The sequence below is a fragment of the Macaca fascicularis genome, chromosome 11 (assembly GCF_037993035.2).
Source record: "Macaca fascicularis isolate 582-1 chromosome 11, T2T-MFA8v1.1".
Classification (NCBI taxonomy): Eukaryota; Metazoa; Chordata; class Mammalia; order Primates; family Cercopithecidae; genus Macaca; species Macaca fascicularis.
The window spans coordinates 5,455,596-5,482,149 of record NC_088385.1 but is presented as its reverse complement, the minus strand read 5'-3'; the positions used below and the strand labels follow the sequence as shown (position 1 = coordinate 5,482,149).

The 26,554-nt window shown below is 41.0% G+C and overlaps 2 protein-coding genes and 1 pseudogene across 14 annotated transcripts in view; 2 read left to right on the top strand and 1 right to left on the bottom strand.

Moving 5' to 3' along the window:
* The window catches only part of AKAP3 (A-kinase anchoring protein 3), a 42,137-nt gene extending 32,774 nt beyond the window's left edge, over nucleotides 1-9,363 (top strand). For 4 of the 5 annotated variants that reach the window (XM_005569864.5, XM_005569862.5, XM_065523589.2 and 1 more), the window contains one exon: nucleotides 7,584-7,960. In XM_005569864.5, the coding sequence (XP_005569921.3) occupies nucleotides 7,584-7,739 (156 nt within the window). In that variant the 3' untranslated portion in view covers nucleotides 7,740-7,960. Of the gene's footprint in view, nucleotides 1-7,583 lie in introns of all 5 variants that reach the window. The other variant, XM_005569863.4, reaches the window with a different exon arrangement.
* Nucleotides 7,956-26,554, bottom strand: part of DYRK4 (dual specificity tyrosine phosphorylation regulated kinase 4) — a 52,716-nt gene continuing 34,117 nt past the window's right edge. For 5 of the 9 annotated variants that reach the window (XM_065523591.2, XM_045364562.3, XM_074006131.1 and 2 more), the window contains 7 exons: nucleotides 24,870-25,008; nucleotides 24,251-24,332; nucleotides 18,675-18,847; nucleotides 16,014-16,074; nucleotides 13,114-13,243; nucleotides 10,671-10,846; nucleotides 7,956-9,965 (listed from right to left, as the gene is read on the bottom strand). In XM_065523591.2, coding sequence (XP_065379663.1) covers nucleotides 9,724-9,965; nucleotides 10,671-10,846; nucleotides 13,114-13,243; nucleotides 16,014-16,074; nucleotides 18,675-18,847; nucleotides 24,251-24,332; nucleotides 24,870-25,008 — 1,003 coding nt within the window. In that variant the 3' untranslated portion in view covers nucleotides 7,956-9,723. The remainder of the gene's footprint in view (nucleotides 9,966-10,670; nucleotides 10,847-13,113; nucleotides 13,244-16,013; nucleotides 16,075-18,674; nucleotides 18,848-24,250; nucleotides 24,333-24,869; nucleotides 25,009-26,554) is intronic. The other 4 variants (XM_045364563.3, XM_074006132.1, XM_074006129.1 and 1 more) reach the window with 2 other exon arrangements.
* On the top strand, nucleotides 20,521-22,013 carry LOC102121741 (coiled-coil domain-containing protein 181-like; annotated as a pseudogene).

Genomic DNA, 26,554 nt, shown 5'->3' with positions numbered 1-26,554 from the left:
TAGGTCGTCTGTTTACTCTATTAATAGTTTCAATTGCTGTGCAGAAGCTGTTAAAATTTAATTAGATCCCATTTGTCGATTTTTGCCCTTGTTGCCGTTGCTTTTGGTGTATTCATCATCATGAAATCTTTGCCAGTTCCTGTGTCCAGAATGGTATTGCCTAGGTTGTCTTCTAGGGTTTTTACAGTTTTTAGTCTTCCATTTAAGTCTTTAATCCATCTTGAGTTGAGTTTTGTACATGGTGTAAGGAAGGGGTCCAGTTTCAATCTTCTGTATATGGCTAGCCAGCTATCCCAGCACCTATTGAATAGGGAGTCCGTCCCCATTGCTTGTTTTGGTCAGCTCTGTCAAAGATCAGATGGTTGTAGTTGTGTGGCCTTATTTTTGGGCTCTCTATTCTGTTCCGTTGGTCTGTATGTCTGTTTTTGTACCAGTACCATGCTGTTTTGGTTACTGTGACCCCGTAGTAAAATTTGAAGTTGAGTAATGTGATGCCGCTAGCTTTGTTCTTTTCGCCTAGGATTGCCTTGGTTATTGGCAGGCTCTTTTTTGGTTCCATATGAATTTGAAAATAGTTTTTTCTAGTTCTATGAAGAATTTCACTGGTAGTTTAATAGGAATAGCCTTGAACGTTTAAGTTGCTTTGGGCAGTATGACCATTTTAACAATATTGACTTTTCCTGTCCATGTGCATGGAATATTTTTCTATTTGTTTGTGTCATTTCTGATTTCTTTGAGCAGTGTCTTGTAATTCTCATTGTAGAGATTTTCACCTCCCTGGTTAGCTGTATTCCTAGGTATTCTTTTTATGTTCTCCCCAACTTTTTATTGCATTGTAGGCCTTTTTCTTATTGATCTATAAGAGTTTTATATATTGCCAGGCGCGGTGGCTCATGCCTGTAATCCCAGCACTTTGGGAGGCCGAGGCAGGCGGATCACGAGGTCAGGAGATCGAGACCATCCTGGCTAACACAGTGAAACCCCGTCTCTACTAAAAATACAAAAAATTAGCCGGGTGCTGTGGCGGGCGCCTGTAGTCCCAGCTACTCGGGAGGCTGAGGCAGGAGAATGGCGTGAACCCGGGAGACGGAGCTTGCAGTGAGCCGAGATCGCGCCACTGCACTCCAGCCTGGGTGACAGAGCGAGACTCCGTCTAAAAAAAAAAAAAAGAGTTTTATATATTACAAGAAATCAACCTTTATGATACTAAATACAAATGTTTCCTTTGCCATTGGTCTTTGGATTGGTGTTTTTTTTTTGTTGTTGTTGTTGTTGTTTGTTTCTGCCATACAAATGTCATCAAATATGAGACATTTTTCTTTTTGCTGGGTTTTATGTTATATTTTGGAAAACATTCTCTGCTTTATGATATTAGCAAAACTTTCTCGTTTTTTTTTTCTAATACAGTCATGCATCGCTTAGTCATGGGGATATGTTCTGAGAAATGTGTCTTTAAGCGATTTCTTCATTGTGTGAGCATAATAGACTGTACTTACACAAACCCAGTTGGTATAGCCTACTGCATATCTAGCTTATATTGTATAGCCTGTTGGGGATATGTTCTGAGAACTGTGTCATTAAGCGATTTCCTCGTTGTGTGAACATAACAGACTGTACTTACACAAACCTAGCTGGTATAGCCTACTGCATATCTAGCTTATATTGTATAGCCTGTGGCTCCTAGGCTACACACCTATATACAGCATGTTACTGTACTGAATACTGTAAGCAATTGTAACACCACGGTATGTGTGGATCTAAACATATCTAAATATAGAAAAGGTACAGTAAAAATATGGTTTGAAAGATAAGTGGTGCATCTGTGCAGGTCACTTACCATGAATGGAGCTCACAGGACCGGAAGTTGCTCTGGATGAGTGAGTGACTGAGTGGTGCGTGAATGTGAAGGCCTAGGACATTACCATTCACTACTGTAGACTTCATAAACACTGTACATTTAGGCTACAATAAATATATTTTTAAATGTTTTTCTTTCTTCAATAATAAATTAACAGCTTACTATAACATTTTTATGTTACAAACTTTTAATATTTTTAACTTTTTGACTCTCTTGTAATAACACTTAGCTTAAAACACACATTGTACAGTTACACAAAAATATTTTCTTTCTTTATATTCTTTTTTATGAGTTTTTTTCTATTTAATTTTTTTTTTACTTTTTATTAAAAATGAAGATACAAACACACACATTGACCTAGGCCCACACAGGGTCAGGATCATCAATATCATTGCCTTCCACTTCTGCATGTTCTCCCACTAGAAGGTCTTCAGGGTAAGTAACACTCATGGAGCTATTATGTCCTATGATGACGATGCCTTTGTCCTGAAGGACCTGCCTGAGGCTGTTTTACAATTAATTTTTTTAAGAAGTAGAAGGAGTAGACTAAAATAACACTAAAAGTATAGTATAGTGAATACAGAAATCAGTAACGTAGTCATTTATTTTCATTATGAAGTACCATCCACTATATGTAATAGTGTGTGCTAGACTTCTATATAACTGGCAGCATGGTAGGTTTGTTTATAGCAGCATCACCCCCAACAAGTGAGTAATGTGTTGTGCTATGTTACTGTAACTATGATATCACTGGAAAATAGGAGTTTTTCAGGTCCATTATAAGCATATGGAACCACCATCATATGTACAGTCTGTGGTTGACTGAAACATCATTATGCAGTGCGTGACTGTACTTTTATGATTTTTAAAATATATTTAAGACTCTAATACATTTTGAATTCATTTATATATAAAGTATGAAGTAAGGTTACAATCCCTTTTTTTTTTTTTTTTTTTGAGACAGAGTCTCACTTTGTCACCCAAGCTGGAGTGCAGTGGCGTGATCTCGGCTCACTGCAACCTCCATCACCCAGGTTCAAGCGATTCTCCTGCCTCGGCCACCGGAGTACCTGGGATTACAGGCACGCTGTAATTTGTGTACTTTTAGTAGAGATAGGGTTTTGCCATCTTGGCCAGGCTGGTCTTGAGCTCCTGACCTCATGATCCACCTGCCTCAGCCTCCCAAAGTGCTGGGATTACAGGCGTGAGGTACCGCGTCTGGCCATAATCTCTTATTTTTTTCCTATTCTTTTTCTAAACTTTCTACTCTATGCCATTGAATTGTCCATCTACTCTTGTACCAATGGCATCCTGTTTTAATTACTGTAATTCTATAATATTTAATATCCGATAGGACTGGAGACTCTTTATTTCTCTGCCTCAGAATTTTCTAGGCTATTCTTGTTTACATTTCCCAGTTTTCATCCCCCATCCATGTGCAACCATTAACCTTTCCATCATTATAAATTTGCCTTTCCTTGACATTTTATGTAATGGAGCCATAAAGTGTGTGGTCTTTTACATCAGGCTCCTTACACTTAGTGTAAGGTTTTTGTGGTTCATCTGTGTTGTAGCATGTATCAGTAGTTTATTTCTTTTTATTGCTGAAGAGTACTTCATTATGTAGATATACTGCATTTGGTTTGTCCGTCTATCAGTTAATAGATATTTAGATGGTTTCCATTTTTGCTATTATGTGTAAGGCCACTATGAGCATGTACATACAAACCTGTGTGGTTATGTTTTCATTTCTCTTGGGCAGATAATGAGGTGTGGAATTGCAGCATGTTACAGTAAGTGTCATTCAATAAATGTAATTTATTTCATTCTGTCGCCCAGGCTGGAGTGCAGTGGCGTGATCTTAGCTCACTGCAAGCTCCGCCTCCCAGGTTCCCGCCATTCTCCTGCCTCAGCCTCCGAGTAGCTGGGACTACAGGCGCCCGCCACCTCGCCTGGCTAGTTTTTTTGTATTTTTTAGTAGAGACAGGGTTTCACCGTGTTAGCCAGGATGGTCTCGATCTCCTGACCTCGTGATCCGCCCGTCTCGGTCTCCCTAAGTGCTGGGATTACAGGCTTGAGCCACCGCGCCCGGCCTTTCCCCCTTCTCTTGCCTAGGCTGGAGTGCGGTGGCATAATCATAGTCACTGCAGCCTCCAACTCCCTAGGCTTAAGTGATCCTCCCACCTCAGCCTCCCGAGTAGCTGGGACTACAGGCACCCCCCACCACACCCAGTTAATTGTTGTACTTTTTTGTAGAGACAGGGTCTTGTCATGTTGCCCAGGCTGGTCTGGAACTCCAGGGCTCAAGTGATCTGAACACCTCGGCCTCCCAAAGTGCCAGGAAAACAGGCATGAGCCACCACACCCGACCGGTTAAGTGTAATTTCTTAAGAAATTGCCAAACTATTTCCTGAAGTGGCTGTAGCATTTTACATTTTCACCAGTAATTTACACAGGTTTCAGTTTCTCCACATGCTGGTCAGTATTATTCTTTCATTTATTGTAATAATTATAGTGGTATCTCATTGTGGATTTCGTTCGGCAAACATACATTAAAATGAAAAATATTGAGCACGTTATTCTATTATGTGCTCATTAGCCATTCATATATATTCTTTTAGTGAGATATCTGTGCAATTCTTTCACCCATAATTTGGTTGGATTGTTTTCTTCTTGATTAGAATTATAAGAGCTCTTTTATATATGCCGGATACAAGTCCTGTATCTGATATATTTTTGCAAATATTTTCTCCCAGTTTGTGGCTTAACTTTTTATTTAATGGAGTCTTTTGAAGAGCAAAATGAAGTCTAATTAGATGACATCCAATTTATCATTTTTTACTTTTATGTCTTGTGATTTTAGTGTCCTAACAAATTTTTGCCTACCCAGTGGTTCTCAACCAGGAGCAATTTTGCCCCCCAGGGGACATTTGGCAATGTCTGGAGACGTATTTGGTTGTCACAACAGAGAAAGGGATTACCACTGGAGTCAAACAGGTAGAGGCCAAGGATACTGCTAAACCACATGCAATGAGCAAAATAGCCCCACAACAAACCCGGAAGGCCAGGAGTGCTGAGAGCTAGTAACCTTGACCTATGCAAGGCCATGAAGATTTTCTCCTTGTTTTTGTCTACTTGTTTGATAATTTTAGCTCTTATATTTAGGTCTATGATCTACTTTGAGTTAATTTTTGTGAGGTAGGAGTCCAAATTCAATATTTTGCATATAGATATGAAGGTTATCTTGGCACCATTTGTTGAAAAGACCACTGGGTATCTGGCCCCTCTGAATTATCCATCTCCTTTGTTGAAAAATCCTATTGACCATTAATGTTAGATTCGAGTCTTCTTTTGATTGGCATTTTCATGGTACATCTTTTCCTATAATTTTAACTTATTATATATGAAGTAAGGTTTTTGTAGGCAACATACACTTGGGTTATATTTTTTGTCCATTCTGACATTTGATATGTTTAGACCATTTACATTTAGCCCAATTTATGGATATGTTTGGATTTAAGTTTACCATTTTGTTATTTGTTGCTTCTCTCTTTTTTCTCCTTGTTTTCCCTTTGCTGCCTTCTCTTGGACTATTTGAACATGTTTTAGTATTCCATTTTAATTTATCTATTGCAAAGTTGACTATATCTTTTTGTGTAGTTTTTTTAGTGGTTAATCTAGGGATTATAATATACATACCAACTTCTCAGAATCCATGTAGCATCAATAGTTTATCACTTAAGCTGGAATGTAGAAATATTACTACCATATAAGTTTCCTTTATCCTTCTCCCTTTATAGTTGAGTTGCTTTATGTATTTAATCTACATACTTTGAAAAAACCCTCAGTTACTTTTGCTTCCAACCTTAAAATATTTTTTTTTAAGACAGAATCTCACTCTGTTGCCCAGGCTGGAGTGCAGTGGCCTGATCTCGGCTCATTGCAACGTCCGCCTCCTGAGTTCAAGCAATTCTCTTGCCTCAGCCTCCCGAGTAGCTGGATTACAGGCACATGCCATAATGCCCAGCTATTTTTGTATTTTTAGTAGAGACAGATTTTTGCCATGTTGGCCAGGCTGGTCTCAAACTCCTGACCTCAAGTGATCCTCCTGCCTCAGCCTCCCAAAGTGCTGGGATTACAGGCATGAGCCACTGCTCCTGACCCTTAAAACATATTTTAAAGAACTGAAGAGGATAGCCTACTATTTATACTGAAAGCTCGCTCTTCATTCATTCTTAATATTCCCAGTTTCCTTCTGGTATCATTGTCCTTCTCTCTGAAGAACTTCCTTTAGCAATTCTTTCAGAACACATTTTCTGGCAATGATTTCTCTCAGTTTTATTTAATCTGGCAATGTCTTTAGTTGACTTTCATTCTTGAGTTATAATTTCTGCTAGATATAGAATTCTAATTTGGCAAGTTATTTTCTCTTAGCAGTTAAAAGACGTGCCATTTTCTTCTGTCCTCTATGGTTTCTGATGAGAAATTGGCTGTCATTTGACTTGCAGTTCCCCTATAAATGGTTTTCCCTGGATGCTTTTAGGATTTTTTTCTTTTTCTTTAATTTTCAGTGATTTAGTTATGGTAGGTCTTGGAGTTAATTTCTTTGGGTTTGGGTTTGTTTTATTTTAGGTACCCTGAGCTTTTTGAATGTATAGGTTTAAAACTTTTTGGCAAATTAGGAATACTTTCATCCATTATTTCTTCAAATATGTTTTGCATCATCACTTTTCTCTTCTCCTTTGGTATTCTAATAACATAAATGTTAAAGCTTTTGGTATTGCCCACAAGTCCTTGAGCTCTGTTTATTTTTTAAATGTTTTTTGAAATAAGCTTAATCAATCTTGTACGTTGTTCAGCATGGATAATTTCTATTGATCTACCTTCAAGTTTACTGACTTTCCTCTCTCATTTACATTCTGCTATTTAGCCCACCTGATACATTTTTATTTTATATTTTGTAGGTAAATTTTAGTTCTAAAATTTCCATTTGGTTCTTCTATTTCAGTTTCTCACATGGATATTTATCTTTCTGAAGATGCTCTCAATATTTGGTCTGTTTATTTGCCTGCCCTTTGTCGTAAAAAGTCAAGAGCAAAATGAACAAAATAAAAATCTTATTACTTGAAAGTTTGTTGCCCTTAGGATTCCAGATAAATGACAGCATTGTATTTATATTAGAATGGTTGCTTAACTAACTTTTCTCATTTTGTACTTGAAAAAAGAGCTAAAGATAGGATCCAATACCTGCAATGAATTTTGGTTCTGCTAATTACTAGCAGTTAATTCTGACAAATCTCTGTACTTCTCTGGGAAACATTTTCGTGAGGGTTGAATTGTTCTCTGAGGTGCCTTTTTGCTCTAACATTTTAGGATTCTGTGGTCTATGGGGCATGGAAAGCAGCATCCACGTTTGTCCACTGGGTATTTTCCATCTGCCCTTTTGGTCTTAGGACAATGATGGAGACTTTTATGATATTAGGGTGAGCTTAGAACCTTAGAATTCTTAGAGAACAAGATCACGGGCAGGTGGATGTTAACATCTCTTCTCTAAACTAAGAATGACGTCACCAACCTCCTTCTGTTAAACAGGCCAACAAACTTTAACGTCTGTGTTGCAGTTTCCTGAGGTCTGCCTGGCCTCTCTGCTCTAGCCTTGGCAGGCTCCATCTGGCCTGCCATGAGATGCCGTGCCTCGCCACTAGTGTTTTCTTTCCTTTCACAGCTACTTCAGCTCTCAGCTGCTGCTGTGGACAAAGGATGCAGCGTGGGCGAGGTTCTGCAGTCGGTGCTGCGCTATGAGAAGGAGCGCCAGCTGAATGAGGCGGTGGGGAATGTCACACCCCTGCAGCTGCTGGACTGGCTGATGGTGAACCTGTGATCGGCAACCCCACTGCTTTCCCCTCTTCCGGCAGTGGGCCCGGCCCTTATCCCCGCCCTTCTTTCTCACTTCCACATCTCCCCCTCTATATCCTCACAGAGCCCTAACATTATCTTCATACCACTCTCATCAAAGTCATGTCACCTTATGCTAGTCACTGAATTTTGCAGATTTTCCTGTCCATGCGAGCAAGGACATAAAATTAAAAAATTACAATTAAAGGGCTCCACATGTTTTATTTCCTTGGGATCCAATGGTACAATCAGGTAAAGAAATCCGAGGAGTGAAAAAAATAACCAGATGAATGGTAAAGGTACAACAGAGCTGGACTGAGAGGCCCTGCTGAAGGTCACTCAGCCTGTCCCCTGTCTGTGTCACAATTTGCAGCTTCCATATTTAGACTATTCTCTTAAAATAAGCCACAGTTTATCAAGAATTCATTTTAACCTTTTATAACCATGAAAATCAGAAGATACTTTCTAATATTCAATCAAAATCATCCTGATTACAATGTTGAAGACTTGGCTTCTAATTCTCTGCAGAGCTGCAGAACAAATGTCCACCTCCAACTTCATCCATAGTTGAAGATCGTGTCAAGAATGCTCCCAAGGATCTGAGTTCTATCGCTGGTTTTGTGGTTTTCGGGCTATAGAAACTGGGATAAGTTACTTGTTCTAACACTGCTCTGACTTAATGTCCATATTGCCCCACTTAAGGAATACTTTCTATTCTTTTCCTGAATTTTCTGTGGAAATTTTCTATTCTTGACTCTTCTTTCCATTTAGAAACTTCTCCATTGGCTTCTAATTTTCTTTCTATATCTCTGGGTCTCTTGGGGGACCTCCTCAACTCTGGCAACTCCTTATATATTTATCTTTCCTAGGATTTTCTCTCAACCCTCTGCTATTCTAACTCAAGATCTTCCCTGGGAGATTACATCAAAATCCATTGCTTCAATGATCTGGTGTCCCCCTTCATAAAATATTATGCAACTATTAAAATGAAAACTATATTGGGGGAGGTTATTCCAAATGCCAAGTAAAAAAATTATTTTTATATATTCTATGTTTCTGATGTTATGATCTTAAGTTTCATGTAAAATTCTATCTGTCCTATGATAACCACATAAAAAAATCATGTATTTGTGTAGATGAGGATTAGAAAGGGAAGTAAGAAGACATACTTAGAGGTGGCATATGATAGATGAGTGAACATGTCCTGCTTGTTTACCCAGCTTCCCTTCCTTTGGGAAACCTTCCATCCCTTGCTCTAGTCTAAAGAAGCATCAGTCACAGCGCCTTCACCATCACTGTGGGCTTGGGACCCAGACTGGCCAAGCATCCCGGTCTCCCAGTCACAGTTTCTGTGTCACAATCATTTTGGAGACTCCCTCTTAGCAACGAAGCCGGTATCTTTTGACTGGATATTGGTGGTTAACTTCTGAGCAGGGCCTGTCATCAGGATGAAGTTAACCATAGAGAGAAACAAGGCTAATAGATGAAGAGGGAGTCTGAGCCCTACAACCTCATCTGAATTCCTGACTCCTGCTGTGACTGAAACTACATCTACCCTTTCTGATTCCCCAGTTATATAAGTCAATAAATGTCTTCGGCTGTTTAAACTACTTCTGAATTCAGCTTCTATCATTTTTCAAACAAAAATCTTGACATAGGTTGGCAGTCATGGGCAAGAAGAAAAAAAATTTTCTTTTGTGTAAGAGTTCCCTTAATGATGCTACAACATTGAGAGTTAAAAACTACCTGCCCCCTATACACACACAAACACATATGGAATGAATTTAAGTGCAAGGACATCCTTCCCCATCCCTCATAAGAGGAATCATGGCAATTGGCCATATTAATAGAGTTTTTTAAAAATAAACTTTTATGTATTTAAAAAAAACAGTCTGAAGTATTGTACAATATAAGTGCTGTCTTAATACAAATCACTGGTGGAAAGGAGCAGGACATACCCTCAGCAAAGGTCATACAATAGGGGGTAAAATGTTTGTGTTCTTGAGGGAGAAGTTTTTGCTCTGTCCCGGGGAGGTCGTGGACACCTCTGCCCCAACAGGTGCCTCTGACTTCTTGGGAGCTTCTACCAGTTGAGGCAGCTGAACAGTGTCAGCTCTGTGCTGGAGAGAGTCCTGCTGATCCCCTGAAGGCTGAACATGCTTCATGGAGCCATCTTTTGTTTTCTCAGTAGTCTCGTTGGTGATCTCATCTGCTAAAGGAGAGAGAAGACAGAAGGGAACAAGATTCAAGTGTGGATTATATGTTAATTGTCCTTTAGGTTGTACATCACTTAGCGGAAACCATGACTGTGACGATACAAAACCAGTTCATTTGCAAAGCACATTCAACGTTCCAGACATTATTCTAAGCACTGTACGTTCACTAATTCATCTGATCATTTCAGCAACCCTGGAGAATAGGCATGATTCTCATTCTCATAAATGGAGATACTGAGCTACAGAGAGGTTAAGTCCACACCTGATAAGTGGTAGAACCAGAATTTAATCCCCAGGTAACCTGACTCTTAGGACCATCTAGCTAACCACTAGACTATATTGCATATAAAAATTTGCATAATGCCATAATCTGGCACTGACAGAAATTCTAAAGGTAATTATAGGGCATAAAGGGGTGGACGCATTTAATGAAAAGGGGAGGAGGAGAAAGGAAATTGATTATAGAAGAAAGGAAATTGATTATAGGAGAAAAATGGAAAATCCTAACGAGGGGCAAAAAAGCTCCAGGCTAATGCCAAATTTCCCGGAAAAGGAAAATCCCAAAGGTAAGAAATAGCAGGATAGTCATGACGTAGCCACAAGAATTACCCCAGGGTGAGGTTACAGAAATTGACATGCAAATCCTTCAGAAATGCTTGGCTTCCTGGACTGTGGGAATAGGACTGGTTGACAGGCTGTACCTCTTTTGCTCGAGTGATGACAGCCTTGAACCTTGTCCTTCCTTGTCTCAGAAGGGAAAAAGGAACTGGATTTCCTCAGGGTCTGGGGCTTGGGCTGTGGCTTGAGGTTCCGAGACTGATGAATCCAAGCATGCTTGAGGGCCTGGTCTGGGGTCATGCGAAGAGAAGGTTCCCATCTGCACCCCAACAAAGCCCCGCATGGGTTATTATTTTACTTCCTTTTAATATATTAAAACATTTTTTAAACCCAATAAAGATTTTTATTTAAGCTATGTTGTTATCTCAAAGATATATCATCACAGAACAGAGATTATGGCATATAACTTAAAAGTACCTGGAAACAACTATTGGAAATAATCTTTCTAGAAGATGTGTATAACAAGCCAGGGAATATATATTACAGTCCAAGTCTTCCAGCAGTCCTAGAAATTTCCTTATAAGAAATATTATTTTACAAAAGCTTAATCAATAGGAGTTAGGGTTTACTAAGCTAACAATATTAAAAACGGAGATTTGAATTTCCAGACTACAGAACTGGGGCTTCAAAAATATCGCAAGGAGATTTACAGAATTCTAGAATATTAAGATTTGCAAGGGGACTTGGATATAATCCAATCAAACTTGTAATTCAGTAGCAGAATACATTGACCGAATTACCATCATGGAATCACCCCGCAATTTCTTAAGTAATTTCAGTGACAAGACATTAACTCACAGAACCATCTATTCCAATTTTGAAAAACTCTGATTCTTTAAAAGTTCTTGATTTTTATTGTGCCGAAACTGGTTTGCTTCCCAGTAACTTTTACCTAGGTCCTAATTCATCAACCCATTACCATCATACAAAATAACTAATCCTTTTATGGTTCAGTCCTTCAACCATCTGAAAATATTTACATTGCTACTAACTGATAATCATATGACACGGTTTTCACCATCTGGCCACCTTCCTGAAATAAGGACATTTTAGCAGTTGTCTAACTGGTGTCCATCATGGTGGGAATAGCTTCTATAACTGCAGGGAAGACAGTATTAGCATTCTAGACTCATCAAGATCCTAAAACAGCTCAAACTCTCATTTCTGTGTCAAATGAACTGCTGTTAAACAACATCTCTCCTTTCCTGGACTTTTGGAGTTAGCCTACAACGTCTAGACACAGGGCTTTACATTTATGCCTATTGAACTTGGCTCAAAACTTGTAGTCTCTCATTCCAAAGATTTGCTGATTAGCAATATATATATAAGGTAACAGTCCCCATCAGCCCGACTGCCTCTTGCAAGTTATGAGTAATCCGTCCTTTGCACTAAAGAGAAAATAATGTCTTCCTTGGTGCTAAGCTGTGTTCTGGATGGTCGAGGTTTCTAGATAACCCATCTGTCTCAGCAGTTGGTTTCTGTGATTTGTTAAGGTAGGGGTAAAGATGGGGTACAGGATCCTTCTCTACCTTGATTATTCTGATGAGCGAATAGCATGACCCCCTACGATGGGAATGCTTTCATCACTACCTCATGGTTCACCCTCTGAGCTACTACCGAAATTCCAGAGTGCACAGATGCCAGAAGAGTATTTTGTTAACACTACTCCATCCATCTGGAAGAATAAGAGACTGTAATGATATGGTCTTCTAAAAATACTAAATTATAGGACTGATGGAACTGGAAGGGAGCTTAGGAATACCCTATTGTATAGGAAAGAACACTGAGGCCCAGACAAAAGTGATGACTTGCCAAGTATCACATGGATAATCTACTCGCCACTCTGTGGAGCTAGATTTACCTCTTTAATAGTCGTAAAATAATAAGAATAGCTAACGTTTTCTAAACACCTTTTAAACTGGGCACTGTACTGGGTACTATGACTTAAGTGCAGACCTAATTTCTAAGATTCAAAATATGCATATAGATTGTAAAAAGTTGTACATAATAAATGGTTTACAGCTCACCCTTCCCCTAATTCCCTAATATAAGAGGATTTGGGTACTAAATCATAGGGGGATGGGGACAGGCCCTGAAACCAGTTTAAACTGGATGTGTATGCAAATCATTACAACAAGCACTCAGCAGGTTGGCTTCAGCTCACAGAGCAGAAGAAATTTAGGACTGGCCTACCATCTCACTGTCAGGCAGTGTGAGGCCAGGAAGATGACAAACTCTACCATACACTGTGTATTCCTGGGCAGGTCTCTTAATCTCTTTGAATCCCAACCTCCATACATGTAAAACGGAACAAATCATCCGCCCTGACAACCACACAGTGGGGAGAGAGAGATGTCTGATGAGACAACAGATGTGGAAGCAATTCGTAGACTTTAAAGCTCTATTGTTAGCATTTCTCATTACTTTCATAACTATCTCCCAGCCTTAGACTTTCAGCAGCGAACGTGTGTCAAAGTACAGCATTTTAGAGGAAACCCAGAGGCAGAGATGTCCCAACAAACTCACACCAAACACCTTCTGAGAAAGTCCAGGAAGCTGGTGTCATAGGTTTTCAGCACCATCGTGAGGTCCTTGGAGTCTGGGTATCTTTTCTTCCCCCTGTTGTTGGTTATATTTTTAGGAAAACCTTTGGAATCTGTAGAGATACAACATTCTGTCTTTAGTTTCAGGTGTAAATATTTACTGGTCACATCATGCTGCTTCTTAGAGTGGCCTCTGTAGCTCTTTTGCTCTCTGTCTTACACACTCGCCTCATGCCACACCCCAATAAACACACACACACACACACACAGTTTGAAATAACCATGTGTAGATTACCCAAGGAATACAATTTACTTTAATAATTGATTTTTTCCTACTATTCAGTATGTTCTGAACTTCCTTCCCACTACTTCCTCTCCAAAGCAAAGAAATAATTTAAATGGTTTAACACCAAGATAAAATAATAATGCTACTGATAATAACAATGGTAAAGTAAATCTTAAGTGACAAGGTCCTGTGAAATTGTACAAAGATCCATTTCCTTTTGGATCATGGCCTCAGCCCTCCCACTTCATCCTACCTTGCCTTTTTACCAATGACCAAAGAAGAATCAAGCTCACAGTCTTATAAATAACAAAGCTCCTAAAGTCATGATCATGTAAGTGTTTTCTTGTACAAGCTTTTCTCACTCTGGCCCTCATTAATCATTCCCTCCATTCCCTTCCTACTGCCTGAGCCACCTAGGCCACCTAAGTATATTATCTTACCAGCCTTGAGACAACACCATTTTGCTGCTAATTGCAGGTATTAACTAGGAGTTGCCAGGGGCTGAGGAGCTGTTGGCAGCCCAAACCTGGGAAAGGGAGTCAAGGACTGAACAACAGTGTTTCCCAAATTCATCTTGTCATGAGAATCACAAGGAGCTGTCATTAAAAATGTCGAATCCTGGGTCCTATCTCAATCTTCCCATAGCTTATAGAAGAGAATCATAGGAATTAGCTTTTCTGCCAAGTCCCCACATGATTCTTACATTTGGATAGAGTTTGGAAAACACTGACGGAGATGCAGTTCTCAGCAACATTCCTTCTTTCACAGGAAGCGAAGACATGGATGTTGCTGCCAAAATCCTGTCACCATCCTAGCGCCTAGTGCTAGTGGTTGAAATAAGGAACGCTATGAAGTGGGCGTGCCTATGTCTTTAGCACGTTCCTACGAAGGCGCTCTATGTTCCCCTCCTGCTAGTCCCTACCTGGATGCTATCTCATGAATTCAGTGTTCCAGGCTCAAGATGTATCTTCCCACAATGACTCTGCCTAATCTGAAAGGCTGAATTATTAAGTTGTGGGTAGAAAAAGTATATTTGGGATCCAAAGACCAGTTCCCTTGGTCCATGTGTAAGTTATACTGGGGAGCCAGCCAGATCCTCGGCCGACCGCCAGATTGCTTGTTTTAATGTGTGGGCACCATTCTATGGCAACCAGGACACTGCCCTGCTCAGAGGCAAGGTCTCCAAAGCTCCAGCCATGATACAAGGTGATGTTTCAAAGAATTAACCATTGGAATCAATGGCACCGACTAATCGGTGGAACCGACTAATCAGAATGGAAGACAGCCCTGGCACTGGAGTAGGATCATAGAGCACCTCTGCTTGCTTGGCCTTCAGCTGTTAGGTTTTTGGATCATGGAGAGTTTAAGGAGTCCTGGGAGAGGGCCAGGGAGCCTGCAGTTGTGGCAGGGCTCTGTACTATGTGGCTTTTTACCAAATGGTACAGAAATAGACAAATTACAACCCCCACATGGCTGAATCAGTTCATACTGGCCAGCATGACCCAAATCCTTTTATCCTAAAGGATCTCCCCACGACAGTGTTCTGGACCTTCCTACTGATGGGGCAAGTTGTGAACAGAAATTTGCATACACATTCAGAGGTTGCTCGCAGTTGAAAATCGGAGGTGGGAGGGCCAGGAATGTCTGGGATTGTATAGTCAGAGGGAGTCCATGAACCGACCTGATAACCATGGCTGGTGAGAAATGTCACTCCAGGTAGCATGGAGTCCCTGTCTATGGAGTTGCCTTTTCTTTCTCTTTGGCTTTGCTCCACTTTGCTGACCTTCAGGCCACTCTGGCTGTTTCTATCTGGGACTCTGAGCTTCCTGTGGTTCTTTAAAGGGATTTTAGGTCTGGGACTTGCTGCATCTTTTTGGTGCATGTGCATTGAAAGCCCTGCCTCAGTTGATGCCTTGTGGACCCATCCTTCCATCTTGTATAGGACCACTTAAATAGAAAGGCAGAGGATCGTAAAAATCCAGAATTCTGGAAATTATGAGGAGAGGGGCAGCCAGGACTGTGGACGAAGTTTACTCCCAACAATCAGACAGATGACACATACATAACTACCAGCCACAACGCATCAAAGCAAAACTAAGTCCTTGCTTAACTGTTGCAATGAACCTGGCACAGTAGGGTCTGGAGGATAAGAAGAATTCTAGCAGGGGAAACAAGATTGCAGCAATGGAATTTTCCACTATTCTGGAAATGAGGCTTCTGCTCTTTGATTTCCCTGCACAGTGCATAGTGTGAGAGGGCAAGTTGCTTGGGAGAGTGGGGAGAACCTCCAGGAGAGGATGCAGTTACAATATTTTGAGGTTGCAGTACTTGCTGATAGCTCTTCTGAGCAGGGACCTGGCCATTCTCCTGCTCCTGAACATTTTTACTGTCAAGACCCCATTCGCACTGTGACTGCCCCATCCCATCTCCATCATGCTATCCGGTTTCCCTGCTCATTATCTTTTACTTCTCTGAAAGAAGCTCTTAATCACAGCCCTTTGGTATGTGGCCAGGGGAAAAGAATGAAATGAGCCTTAAGGTACAGTAGGTGTCTTCAAGGCCTGTGACACCTCATTAGACACACTAGACACACTTACCAAAGAACGTCTGTCTCCTGGAGGCCGTCTCAATGAAGCCGGCTGGCGGCAGACCCAGCACCTTAATAAGGATAATTGAATTGGTTCACTCTTTGTGGGATCACAGATTCAAAGGCTTAGGGGTGGGGCGTACTTTGGCCAAGCTTTGCCTTCTACAGATAAAGATCCAAAGCATTAAGTAATAACATCAGGTCAGTAGCAGAGCAAACCCAGAGCCTGAGCCTCTTAACTCCTAATCCAGGGCTGGTTTCATATCCTAAGAATCAACACTGGCCATGTTATTCTACACAAACATCAGCACCAACTAGGGGTGAGCCATCACTCTTGATAGCAGCCAGATGTCAAATAAACTAGTATACGTGCTGCCATGTCGGAATTAAAGAATGATATATCCCACCACGGAGCACTGGAAAGGGAGAAGAAAAGAAGATGAAAATCACCGGATGAGCATCAGACAATTACAGGAGAAAATACCTTCTTGAAAAGAAAAGTGTAGCACCTACTTGTTCATCTTTTCCTACTGCAACTTGGAGGGGCACAGAGAGATAAGGAAATTACAGTGTGGGTCACCTACCCTTGCGGCTCGGTTCCCAGTCATAATCCATGCATTATCCTGCTCTTCTGTTCCTCAGACCCTTTGACACTGAGGTCAAGAGGAAGCCGAGTCAGTTCTGGGGCTGTAAGAAAGTTGAAACATAGGCCCCATTCTCTTTGGTAATGGAAGCAGGAGCGGCCTGGGAATGCTTTATAAAATCATACATTATCAACCTTAGAAGCCATCTACTCTGCTCCCCTCATTTTATAGTCCAGAGCCGGGAAATGACTAGGCAAAAAGACAGAGCCAGGACTAAGACCCCAGGTTTAATGACTCGCAGGCCAGTTTTCATTCCACCGCAGCTATTTTTACCTAAGTTATTTTAATATTTTATTATTAGTTTCAATCATGAAATGAAATTATCTATGTTTAGTCATTCTCAAGGCTATGTGTGTTTCTCTATCTGTAACTTTGAGACAATCTGGAAAACAGAAATTTGGCAAAGATACAGATAGATACATAAATAGATAGATAGATAGATAGATAGATAGATAGATAGATAGATAGACAGACAGATAGACAGACATACATACATACATACACATAGACAGATAGCCAGCCAGCCAACCAGCCAGCTAGCTTGGTGTTTGCACACAAAATATCTTTGTTCACTGGGAAAATCCTTAAATGTAAAATTTTAAATTTTTAAGGTTATTTTTCTATTTTGTCTAATTTAGTTCCATAACAAGATGACTTTCAAGTGAAAGCATAATAGATATAATTAATAATCATATAAAGAGTCTTGGTAAAGCCTTGCTATAGGGAGATAGTTTTCCCAGAAAACTGTCATTTCCCATAATGAATGACTAATGCCTGAACAATACACATATTTTGAAGTCAAATAATTTCCAATTCTTGTTTTCAACATTTTAATCGGGGTGTCAGCTGACAGGTTGGTAAACATAATTTTAGACGACAGATCACCATTTGAGTCTTACATAGAACTCAAAAGGAGTCACCGAATTAGACGACATTAATTAGTTGAACAGGCTTCCTCACTGGGTTCACATCTACACCACCAAGCAATTGGAATCACATTAATCCTGAGCCCTGGCATTCTAGCAAGAAGCATTATTCACCCATGGGTATAGGCATTAACTGGAAAAAGAAATTTTTTTTCTTCTGAAAGAAATTTTTTTCTTTCAGCCGGGTGCGGTGGCTCACGCCTGTAATCCCAGCACTTTGGGAGGCCGAGGCAGGCGAATCACAAGGTCAGGAGATCGAGACCACAGTGAAACCCTGTCTCTACTAAAAATACAAAAAATGAGCCGGGCGAGGTGGTGGGCGCCTGTAGTCCCAGCTACTCGGGAGGCTGGGGCAGGAGAATGGCGTGAACCCAGGAGGCGGAGCTTGCAGTGAGCCAGGATCGCGCCACCGCACTCCAGCTTGGCCGACAGAGCAAGACTCCGTCTCAAAAAAAAAAAAAAAAACCCAGCTCTATTCATTTTTCTAAGAGCTGTATACCCAATAAGATTTCACATTTTATTTTCAATCATTATCAAAATTTGCACACCAGATATATTTTAATGGTAACTTACCAAAAAGAAATTTTTACACATGAAGCTTATGGTATCAGGAAACGTTTAAAGCTATAATGATTGACAGAAGTTTCTAAACATAAACGTATATTAAATTAGAATAAAATTCCGTGGAGGAAGTAGAAGAAAGAGTAGAAACAAAAAGCAAAAAAGAACAAAGTAAAACAAATGCACAACTCTTGAGAACTTGTTCACATCCTTTCAGATGGATTTTAATGGGTGTCATGTCAGTCTGGCTTTGTATTCTTTTCGATATTTTTGAAAGAGTGGTGTAACAGTTTTATTTTAAAACGTCACTATTTACAATATGATGGAAATGACATCCTCTGCAACTATTTAAAGTTATGATAAAAATGTTAGATGTCGACTTGACAAGTACAAGGGAGTACACAATGTCAAAACTACTTTTAGGAAGTACCCACAACACAAAGGATGCAGGCCATGGCCCTGGGAGAGTCTGATGCAGCCCAGTGCCTGAGGGCCAAGCCCATGGTCTCCGTGGGAGCCGACCGCCAGCCCTCCCCGTACCTCCATGATGCAGGCCAGCTGCTCCACCTCATTCTCCCCGGGGAACAGGGGGTAGCCCGTGTACAACTCTGCCATGATGCAGCCCAGGCTCCACATGTCAATGGCCATGTCGTACGGGTGGCCCAGGATCACTTCTGGGGATCGGTAGAACCGGCTTTGGATGTACGTGTATACTGCGGAGGCAAAATGAGAAAAACCAGATGGGAAAACCTTCCTACTCTCCGGAATGTTCTCCCCCAGGACACCTTCTCAGTTCGACTGCGCCCCCGCTGGCGGGGAAAGGGAAGTGCAGCTGGCCAGCACTCAGAACTCTCATTACACATAACAGCATCAAATCCCACAGCAATCTGATTCTCAAGGAGGTGTTATTGTCCCTGCTTTATTGATAACGAACTCCAACATTATTAGGCATTGTTGTAGGAAAGTGAATTTCAGTCAGCCAAGTTTATGACAAACAAACAAAACATAAGACTAAGTTTTCAAACTGTCAGATTAATTTGGGGTAGACGGCTTCTGAGCCTTGTGACTTGGCAAGGGAAGAGGCATATCAAGTTAGAAAGGGAGCGTGCAAAGTGTATATTCAATATAGTATGTGCACTTGTTGTAGAGAAAGAAAAATCTCAACGGATGAGGATGAACAGACTGAAGTCAAAGAAATGGAACACGGTAGTTATTTCCACATAACTGGGGTTGCTGGTTACCTGGGGAGGAGCAGGGATTCTGTAACCACTTTTCTGTTGTTTAAATTGGTTATTGTCAGAACATAATTCTGTGATTTAAAACAAAATAGAGATTTAATAGAAATAATGTTTATATCCTGCCTGCTTCCCAAATGTATTTGTGGTACTTTGCAAAGTACATATGCACAGAGTATTTTAGAACACGGATTTAATGGTATTTACTACATTATGTTTAGTATGTACCAGGCACAATTCCAAGTACTTTTATAGATAAGCCCTTTCAACTCTTACATTAATTCTGTGAAGCAAGTAGTATTATTGCCTCCAATTTAAAGAAGAGAAAACTGAGGCATACAGAGGTTAAAATGTCAAGGTTACTCAGCTATAACTGACAGAGCTGGGATTTGAGAGTAGGCAGTCCAGTTCTAGTATCAATACTAGATACTGCCTCACAGTTAAAATAAAGATAAAAAAAGAAGTCAGAAAATATGCAAAGGGGGAAATGACTGCTAGAAATCAAGGATAAAATAATTACAAATTCAGCTCTGAGCATCTTGGCAGCCAAGATAAATGACAACTGATAAGTTACACAACTTTCAACATCTGAGAAGAGAAAACATATAAGTTCTTTGTAGGAAGCATTATTTTTTAGCTGGAATTTCTCATAGGATTCATACATAAGAGACATAAAGGTCTTATGTCCTCAAAAATTGATCTGCCAGAGAGAGGCCTGGATGGAGGACACAGTGGCATGCTGTTGCCATGGCAGCGTGGTCCTGGCTGCTGCTGAGGCAAGTGCCAGGGTCTCCCTTGCCTCAATGTGAAGAGCTTAGAAAGAGGAGGAGAGACCGGGCGCGGTGGCTCAAGCCTGTAATCCCAGCACTTTGGGAGGCCGAGACGGGCGGATCACGAGGTCAGGAGATCGAGACCATCCTGGCTAACACAGTGAAACCCCGTCTCTATTAAGAAATACAAAAAACTAGCCGGGCATGGTGGCGGCACCTGTAGTCCCAGCTACTCGGGAGGCTGAGGCAGGAGAATGGCGTGAACCCGGGAGGCGGAGCTTGTAGTGAGCTGAGATCCGGCCACTGCACTCCAGCCTGGGCGACAGAGCCAGACTCCGTCTCAAAAAAAAAAAAAAAAAAAAAAAAGAAAGAGGAGGAGAGCAGAACTCCCCGGCCATCTCCGTGGCCCCAGCCACCGCATTTTACACAGCCAGGAGGGAGACAGAGGGAGAGAAGGGAAGGACAATGTGGAGTGGAAATATTAATGGTGGGAGAGAGCAAAATGAATGAAAATAAAGATACTGATTCAAAAGAAAGTGAAAAGAATACAAAGGTGACTCTGAAAAGGACCTGGAGTGGTTAACTAATGAAAATGAAAAAAGTGATGCCAGCATAATAGAGATGGCTTGTGAGAAGGAAGAGAATATTAACTAAGACTTCAAAGAGAATGAAACAGTAATAGAACACACCAAACAGCTTTCTGATCCTGACAAATCTTTGCAGGCTGAGGTCCCACCGAGAAGAAATGACTTGATTTCTGTTCCAAGCGTTCAACCTTCGGATCCCATATCAGATTCAGATAGTGAAAACTCTTTCCAGGAATCCAAACTAGAAAGCAGAAAGACTTGGAGGAGGAAGAGGATGAGAAAGTAAGGAGATGTATTGTGGAGAAAGTTGTACAAGCTAACAAGCTTCTACAGAATCAAGAACCTGTGAATGATAAGAGGGAGCAAAAACTTAAGCTCAAGGACAAATTAGTTGATCTGGAAGTTTCTTCACTAAAAGACACTAATACTTACAAAAATTATTTTGAAAATGAAAGGATTATGTTTGGGAAACTGTCACAGTTATGTATTTCTAAATATTTGGGACAAGTAAATGTGCTCCTGTCACTTACTAATGGAAGCTGTGAAATAAACAAGGATAGGACAATACTGGTGGAGAGAGATGGAAAATTTGAACTTCTGAGTTTACAAGACATTGAGAGTCTGGGGTTTTTGCCTCCCAATAATAATGGAAACAGTACAGAAAATGACCCTCAGCAGTTGTTACCCGGATCTTCCATCTCCTGTGTCAGTGGCATCAAGAAAGAAGATTCTGCAGGAAAGATTGATGCTGTCACTCACTCATCAACAGAAGAGCCGCTGGCTTAAATCCCTCAGCCACCACTCAACTGCAAGACTTGTCTAACTCAGATCGAAGTAAAGGGAATGGGAAATCTAATCAGGACAGAGTCTGCACATATCTCACCAGTGACCTCAACATACTGTCTTTCCCCTTGACAGAAAGAACGACAAAAACAACTAGAACAACAGACAGAAAAGCTGAAAAGAAAGGAGGAGCAACAGAAAATAGAAGAAGAGAAAGAAAAAAAAAAGAGGGAGAACAACATGGTATTTAAAGCATGGTTGCAAAAGAAAAGAGAGCAGGTCTTAGAAATGAGGAGAATTCAGCAAGCAAAGCACATTGAAGACATGAACAGTAGAGTAAGCAAAACTCTGAAAAATAAGTTCATACAGATACGAAAGCTGAACTTATTTACAGAAGGGAGTCTGGATATCAGACTAACAGCCTATGAAAGAAGTAGAAAAGTGGTTCAAGAACTACCCTTGCAAAAGATGCAACATGCAGATGACTTTCCAAGCAGGTTCTAAGAGGCCTTGTGAAAAGAAAATGATTCCCATTCTCTTCAGACTTTGGTGGAACAGAAAATAGAAAAGGTCAATTCATTTTTTTAAAGACGTAACTTTGGTATTCAAACAGGACAAAGATACACACACGCACGGAAAAAAACCCTACGGACTGGTCTCACTTAAGACTAGACATATAGAAATCTTATGTAAATCTTTAGCAAATTAAAGACACCAAATTATTTAATTTAAAAAAAATTTAAAAATTGAAAATCCAAGAGAAAATTTTTAAAATCATCCATATCCTTACTAAAAAAAAAGATACATATGTAAAGTAAAAGTTGAAAATTCAACCCTAAGCTCTTCCAAGCTCATCTCCAGTGGTAACCACTTCTAACAGTGTGGTGCAAATCCTTTTCCATCTTATTTATATATTTACATGTCAAAAGTTTCATTAGTCAGTTTTTTTCACTTACTTCATCATGGAGATCTTTCTAGGCCATTACATTTAAATCTCTCTTTTCAAATAGCTGCGTGGTATAACAGTGTTAATTTATTAAACCATTCTTCATTTGTAGATGTTTAGGTTGGTTCCAATGTTGCGCTACTTAACAGTGCATTAGTGAAGATGTACATTCTATGGGAACATCTGTAATCTGTAGGACAGGTTCTTCAGAGGGGAATTTATAATTTTTGAAGGTTTAGAGTGAAATGTTTGGTTAAAGATGCAAAAGTAACCTCCCAAAAGGTAATATGAATTTATAGTTCCTCCAACAATGTGTGAGAGTGAATAGCTAACACTGCATGTGGTGCATCAACTTATTTTTTTCTTCAAATTAATAATATACCTGCTTGTATATGAGCACGTGTGAGAAATAATAAGAAATAGATATAGGACTCTACCCCTAGGTTTTGGCACAGAGCTCCTAAAACCTTTTTAATTTCTTGAGTGATAGGGATTCTACATGTATCTCTTGTTCTAATAATTGACCTTTTGTCCTGGCTTCTGACATAGAGCTCCTAATCCTTTGGAACTTCTGAGGTGATAGGACTCTCTTTGTTCTAATGAGATGACGCTTGGTGGACTCCTGAATAGGGGCTGCTTGCCAGAAAGACTAGGCCATGATTAGAAGCTTGGAACTTTCAGTTCTAACTCCTTTGTTGGAGGAAGGGGGAAAGGGCTAGAAATTGAGTTAATAATCTCAATGACTATGTGATGAAGCCTTCATAAAAATCCCCGAGCTGCAGGATTCAGAGAGCTTCCAGGGTATGGGAAATGTGGTGTTGGGAGGGCGGCCTGCCCCCAAGAGGGCATGGAAGCTTCACACCCCTTCCAAATATTTTGCCTTGTGTATCTCTCATCTGTGTCTTTTATCATATTCTTTATTAATAAACTTGTAAGTGTTTTTTCCTGAAAAAAAAAATTGATCTGCCTAACATTTGGGAACATCCATCTAGTAATCCTTTCTTCAGCCTTAGGAAGCTTCCTCTGACAGCCCTTGTCACCTTAAAGGCTGGTCCCAAAGTCCCTCTGTTGTGTATCTTTAACATAGCCTGTGTACATCTCTAATCGTTGTATTCACCATATTATTTTTATCTTTCTATCTCTTCCATTAGATCGTAAGCAACCTGAGGACAGGGAATGTTCATTTTTTGTTCCTGGTACCCAGGACAGTGACTGACACAAAACAGATCATAAATGTCTGTTAAAGGGTACATGTTGTCTATAGCGAACTTGATAGAAGCCAAAAGAACACAATATTGAATCAAGTTCAGTAAACGCTGTGAAAATGTACTCCAGAGCTACTTTTTGAATCCTAGCTTGAAAAAGTATAAAACCTAAAGGATCTGGGGCAGCGAATTCCAAGCTTCAGAATGACTATGGTTTCTGAAGTGCAGACTGCTAGCTACTTCCCAGAAATTTGGATTAGGAACTTGCGGTGTGAGGCCCTGGAAACTATCATTTTTCAGAGCCCCAAAGCAATTCAGATACACATTTAGTTAGTTTTGGGACTCACTGTTCTTGGATAATTCCATATCCACAGAATATGAGAGCTTGAAAGCACCCTTTTAGTACTTGGATACAACTTTCTCATTTTATAGATGAGGAAACTTGGGCTCAGAGAAGTGAAGCACCTTGTTCAGAATCAGACTGGTAGTGGTGATAGCTGAGCCCAGGCTAGAAGCCGTGTGACCTTGTATGTGAAGGGAGAGAAATTGCAATAGGAAAACTCAGATGACGGGACTGGCATGGGGCCTACCTTTCTGGTGTTCATAACAGCTTGATCCAAAGTCAATGACTTTAACAGAGACTTGGCCCTTTTGGTACAGCACTATATTTTCCTAGAGAGAAGAAAAGACATATGTCAAGCTACAGTAATGCTGCCCTAGGCCCTCTCCTTACCTTAATGCTCCCCATCCTTCAGGGCCCAGTTCAAATATGACCACCTCCATGGGCCTCCTCCCACATCCTCTCCAAAATCCCATCATCCTCCCCTCTGACTTCCCAGTTGATTTGTGGTCGGTATTTCTCTTTTGGACCTCGTAGTCAGTGCTTTACAGAGTTTCTTTTGCATATATTTTGTCACTTTCCCCCTATTGATTCTGTAACTCCTGAAGATTGTGACTTTGTTTTTATCTTCTTTGGCACCTGGTTCTAGGCCTCGCTTGCATGGCCTTAGAAATGCCATTGACTGAATTTGTTTGACATTTGCATTAAATGCCGCCCTTGACATACATACTGCCATGACAATAGAGCACACACACACACAAAAAGGTCAAAGGCAATGCTTTGATTGGAGTTTGTGATTCTTACGCAGCCTAGGGAATAGAATGGGTATTTCCAGAGTGTTTCCGTGGCAGGATGGAGGTGGTACTCACGGGCTTGAGATCGCAGTGAATGATTTTCTCTACAGAAAGCATTTGCAAGCACTTCAAAACAGAGAGAGTGAAACGCCGAACTATCGACAGACTGAAGCCTTGAAAGTTGTTATTCTTCATCAACTCATACAAGTTGATTCTGGAAAAGAGAGGGGAAAAGTGAAGCCTATGGGTGTAAAAAAATATAGAAGGCTGAATTTGAACCTGCAAACAATCTTGTATCACCTGGTTTCCCTCTAGTAGCAGGCAAGCCTCAGACCAGGAGGCAGGGCTTTCATGCCCTTATAGACTCAGCTTTCCCGCTGAATCATGGTGGGCCCAGGGTGGGCCCAGGGTGAAACCGTGTCAGACTTTCAGATGTCCCCTCGTTTCTCATGTGACAAGGCCACTGAAGCACTTTGTTATGCAGGTGGGTTAAAAGGTTGGCCCAAACTTCTGAAACAGTCATAGTTCCTCAGGCCCTTGGGAGGGACCCAGGAAACCCACCGGTCACTCAAACAAGCAGCTACTGCTGCCCAGGCCTAATAAGGGCTGTCTAAGGACAACAGGTTCCTGACAAGTAAGGAACAAGAGAGTGGGCAGATGGGAGCTGAGGCCAGAGGGAGCCCCTGCTCCTCCCAAAGTGTGGCTGTTTGGTCTCACCTAACTGTTCCCTTGAGAAGTGCAAGCTTGCTCTTGCCAGAGAATCTGAAATTCTCTAGGGTGACAGAAGCCTACTGTACGATATGACATCTATAGACTTACGAATGTTAGAAACTAATATTAATACAATGCATTTGAAGAAGAAACATTTATTTGTGAGCTGCCAGATGAAACCTCTGTGCAAGCTGTGAGATGGGGAGGGAAGGGAAAGAGCATGACCCCAAAATGGTTTTCAGCAACCTTCTGCTGGTCCCTCCTCATCTTCCATTCCTAAGATCATCTAGCTTTGGTAGTATTTAGCAAGTCACTTATTCTTAATGTTTTCTTGGAGATGGGGTCTTGCTATGTTGTCCACGATGGTCTCAAACTTTTGGACTCAAGTGACCTCCCAACTTGGCCTCCCAAGATGCTGAGATTACAGGTGAGAGTCACCACGCCCAGCCAGAGCCATTCATTTTTTTTTTTTTTTTTTTTTTTGACAGAGTCTTGCACTGTTGCCCAGGCTGGAGTGCAGTGGTACAATCTCAGCTCACTGCCACCTCTGCCTCCTACGTTCAAGCGAGTCTCCTGCCTCTGCCTTCCGAGTAGCTGGGATTACAATCACACACCACTACGCCCAGCTATTTTTAGTAGAGATGGGGTTTTTAGTAGAGATGTGTTTTTAGTAGAGATGGGGTTTCACCCTGTTGGCCAGGCTGGTCTCGAACTCCTGACCTCAAGTGATCCACCCGCCTCAGCCTCCCAAAGTGCTGGGATATAGGCGTGAGCCATCACACTGGCCACCATTCATTCTTGAGGGCTGCAATGGAGATGTGAGACTTGGCTCTGGCCCCATCCTGACTAGTCACCTGGGCAACTCCCTCATCTCTCTGAGCTTTGGATCCCCCTGCACACCCTGGCCCTCTGACCTCCCAGAGCTCTTTTAAGCACAATGACATCCTAACTGTGCACTGGGATTCATGGCCAAGAAAGGTAGACCAAGCTGTCCATTTGGCCACAGAGAAGATAATTTACCTCTGCATATCAGAGACTCGACCACGCTT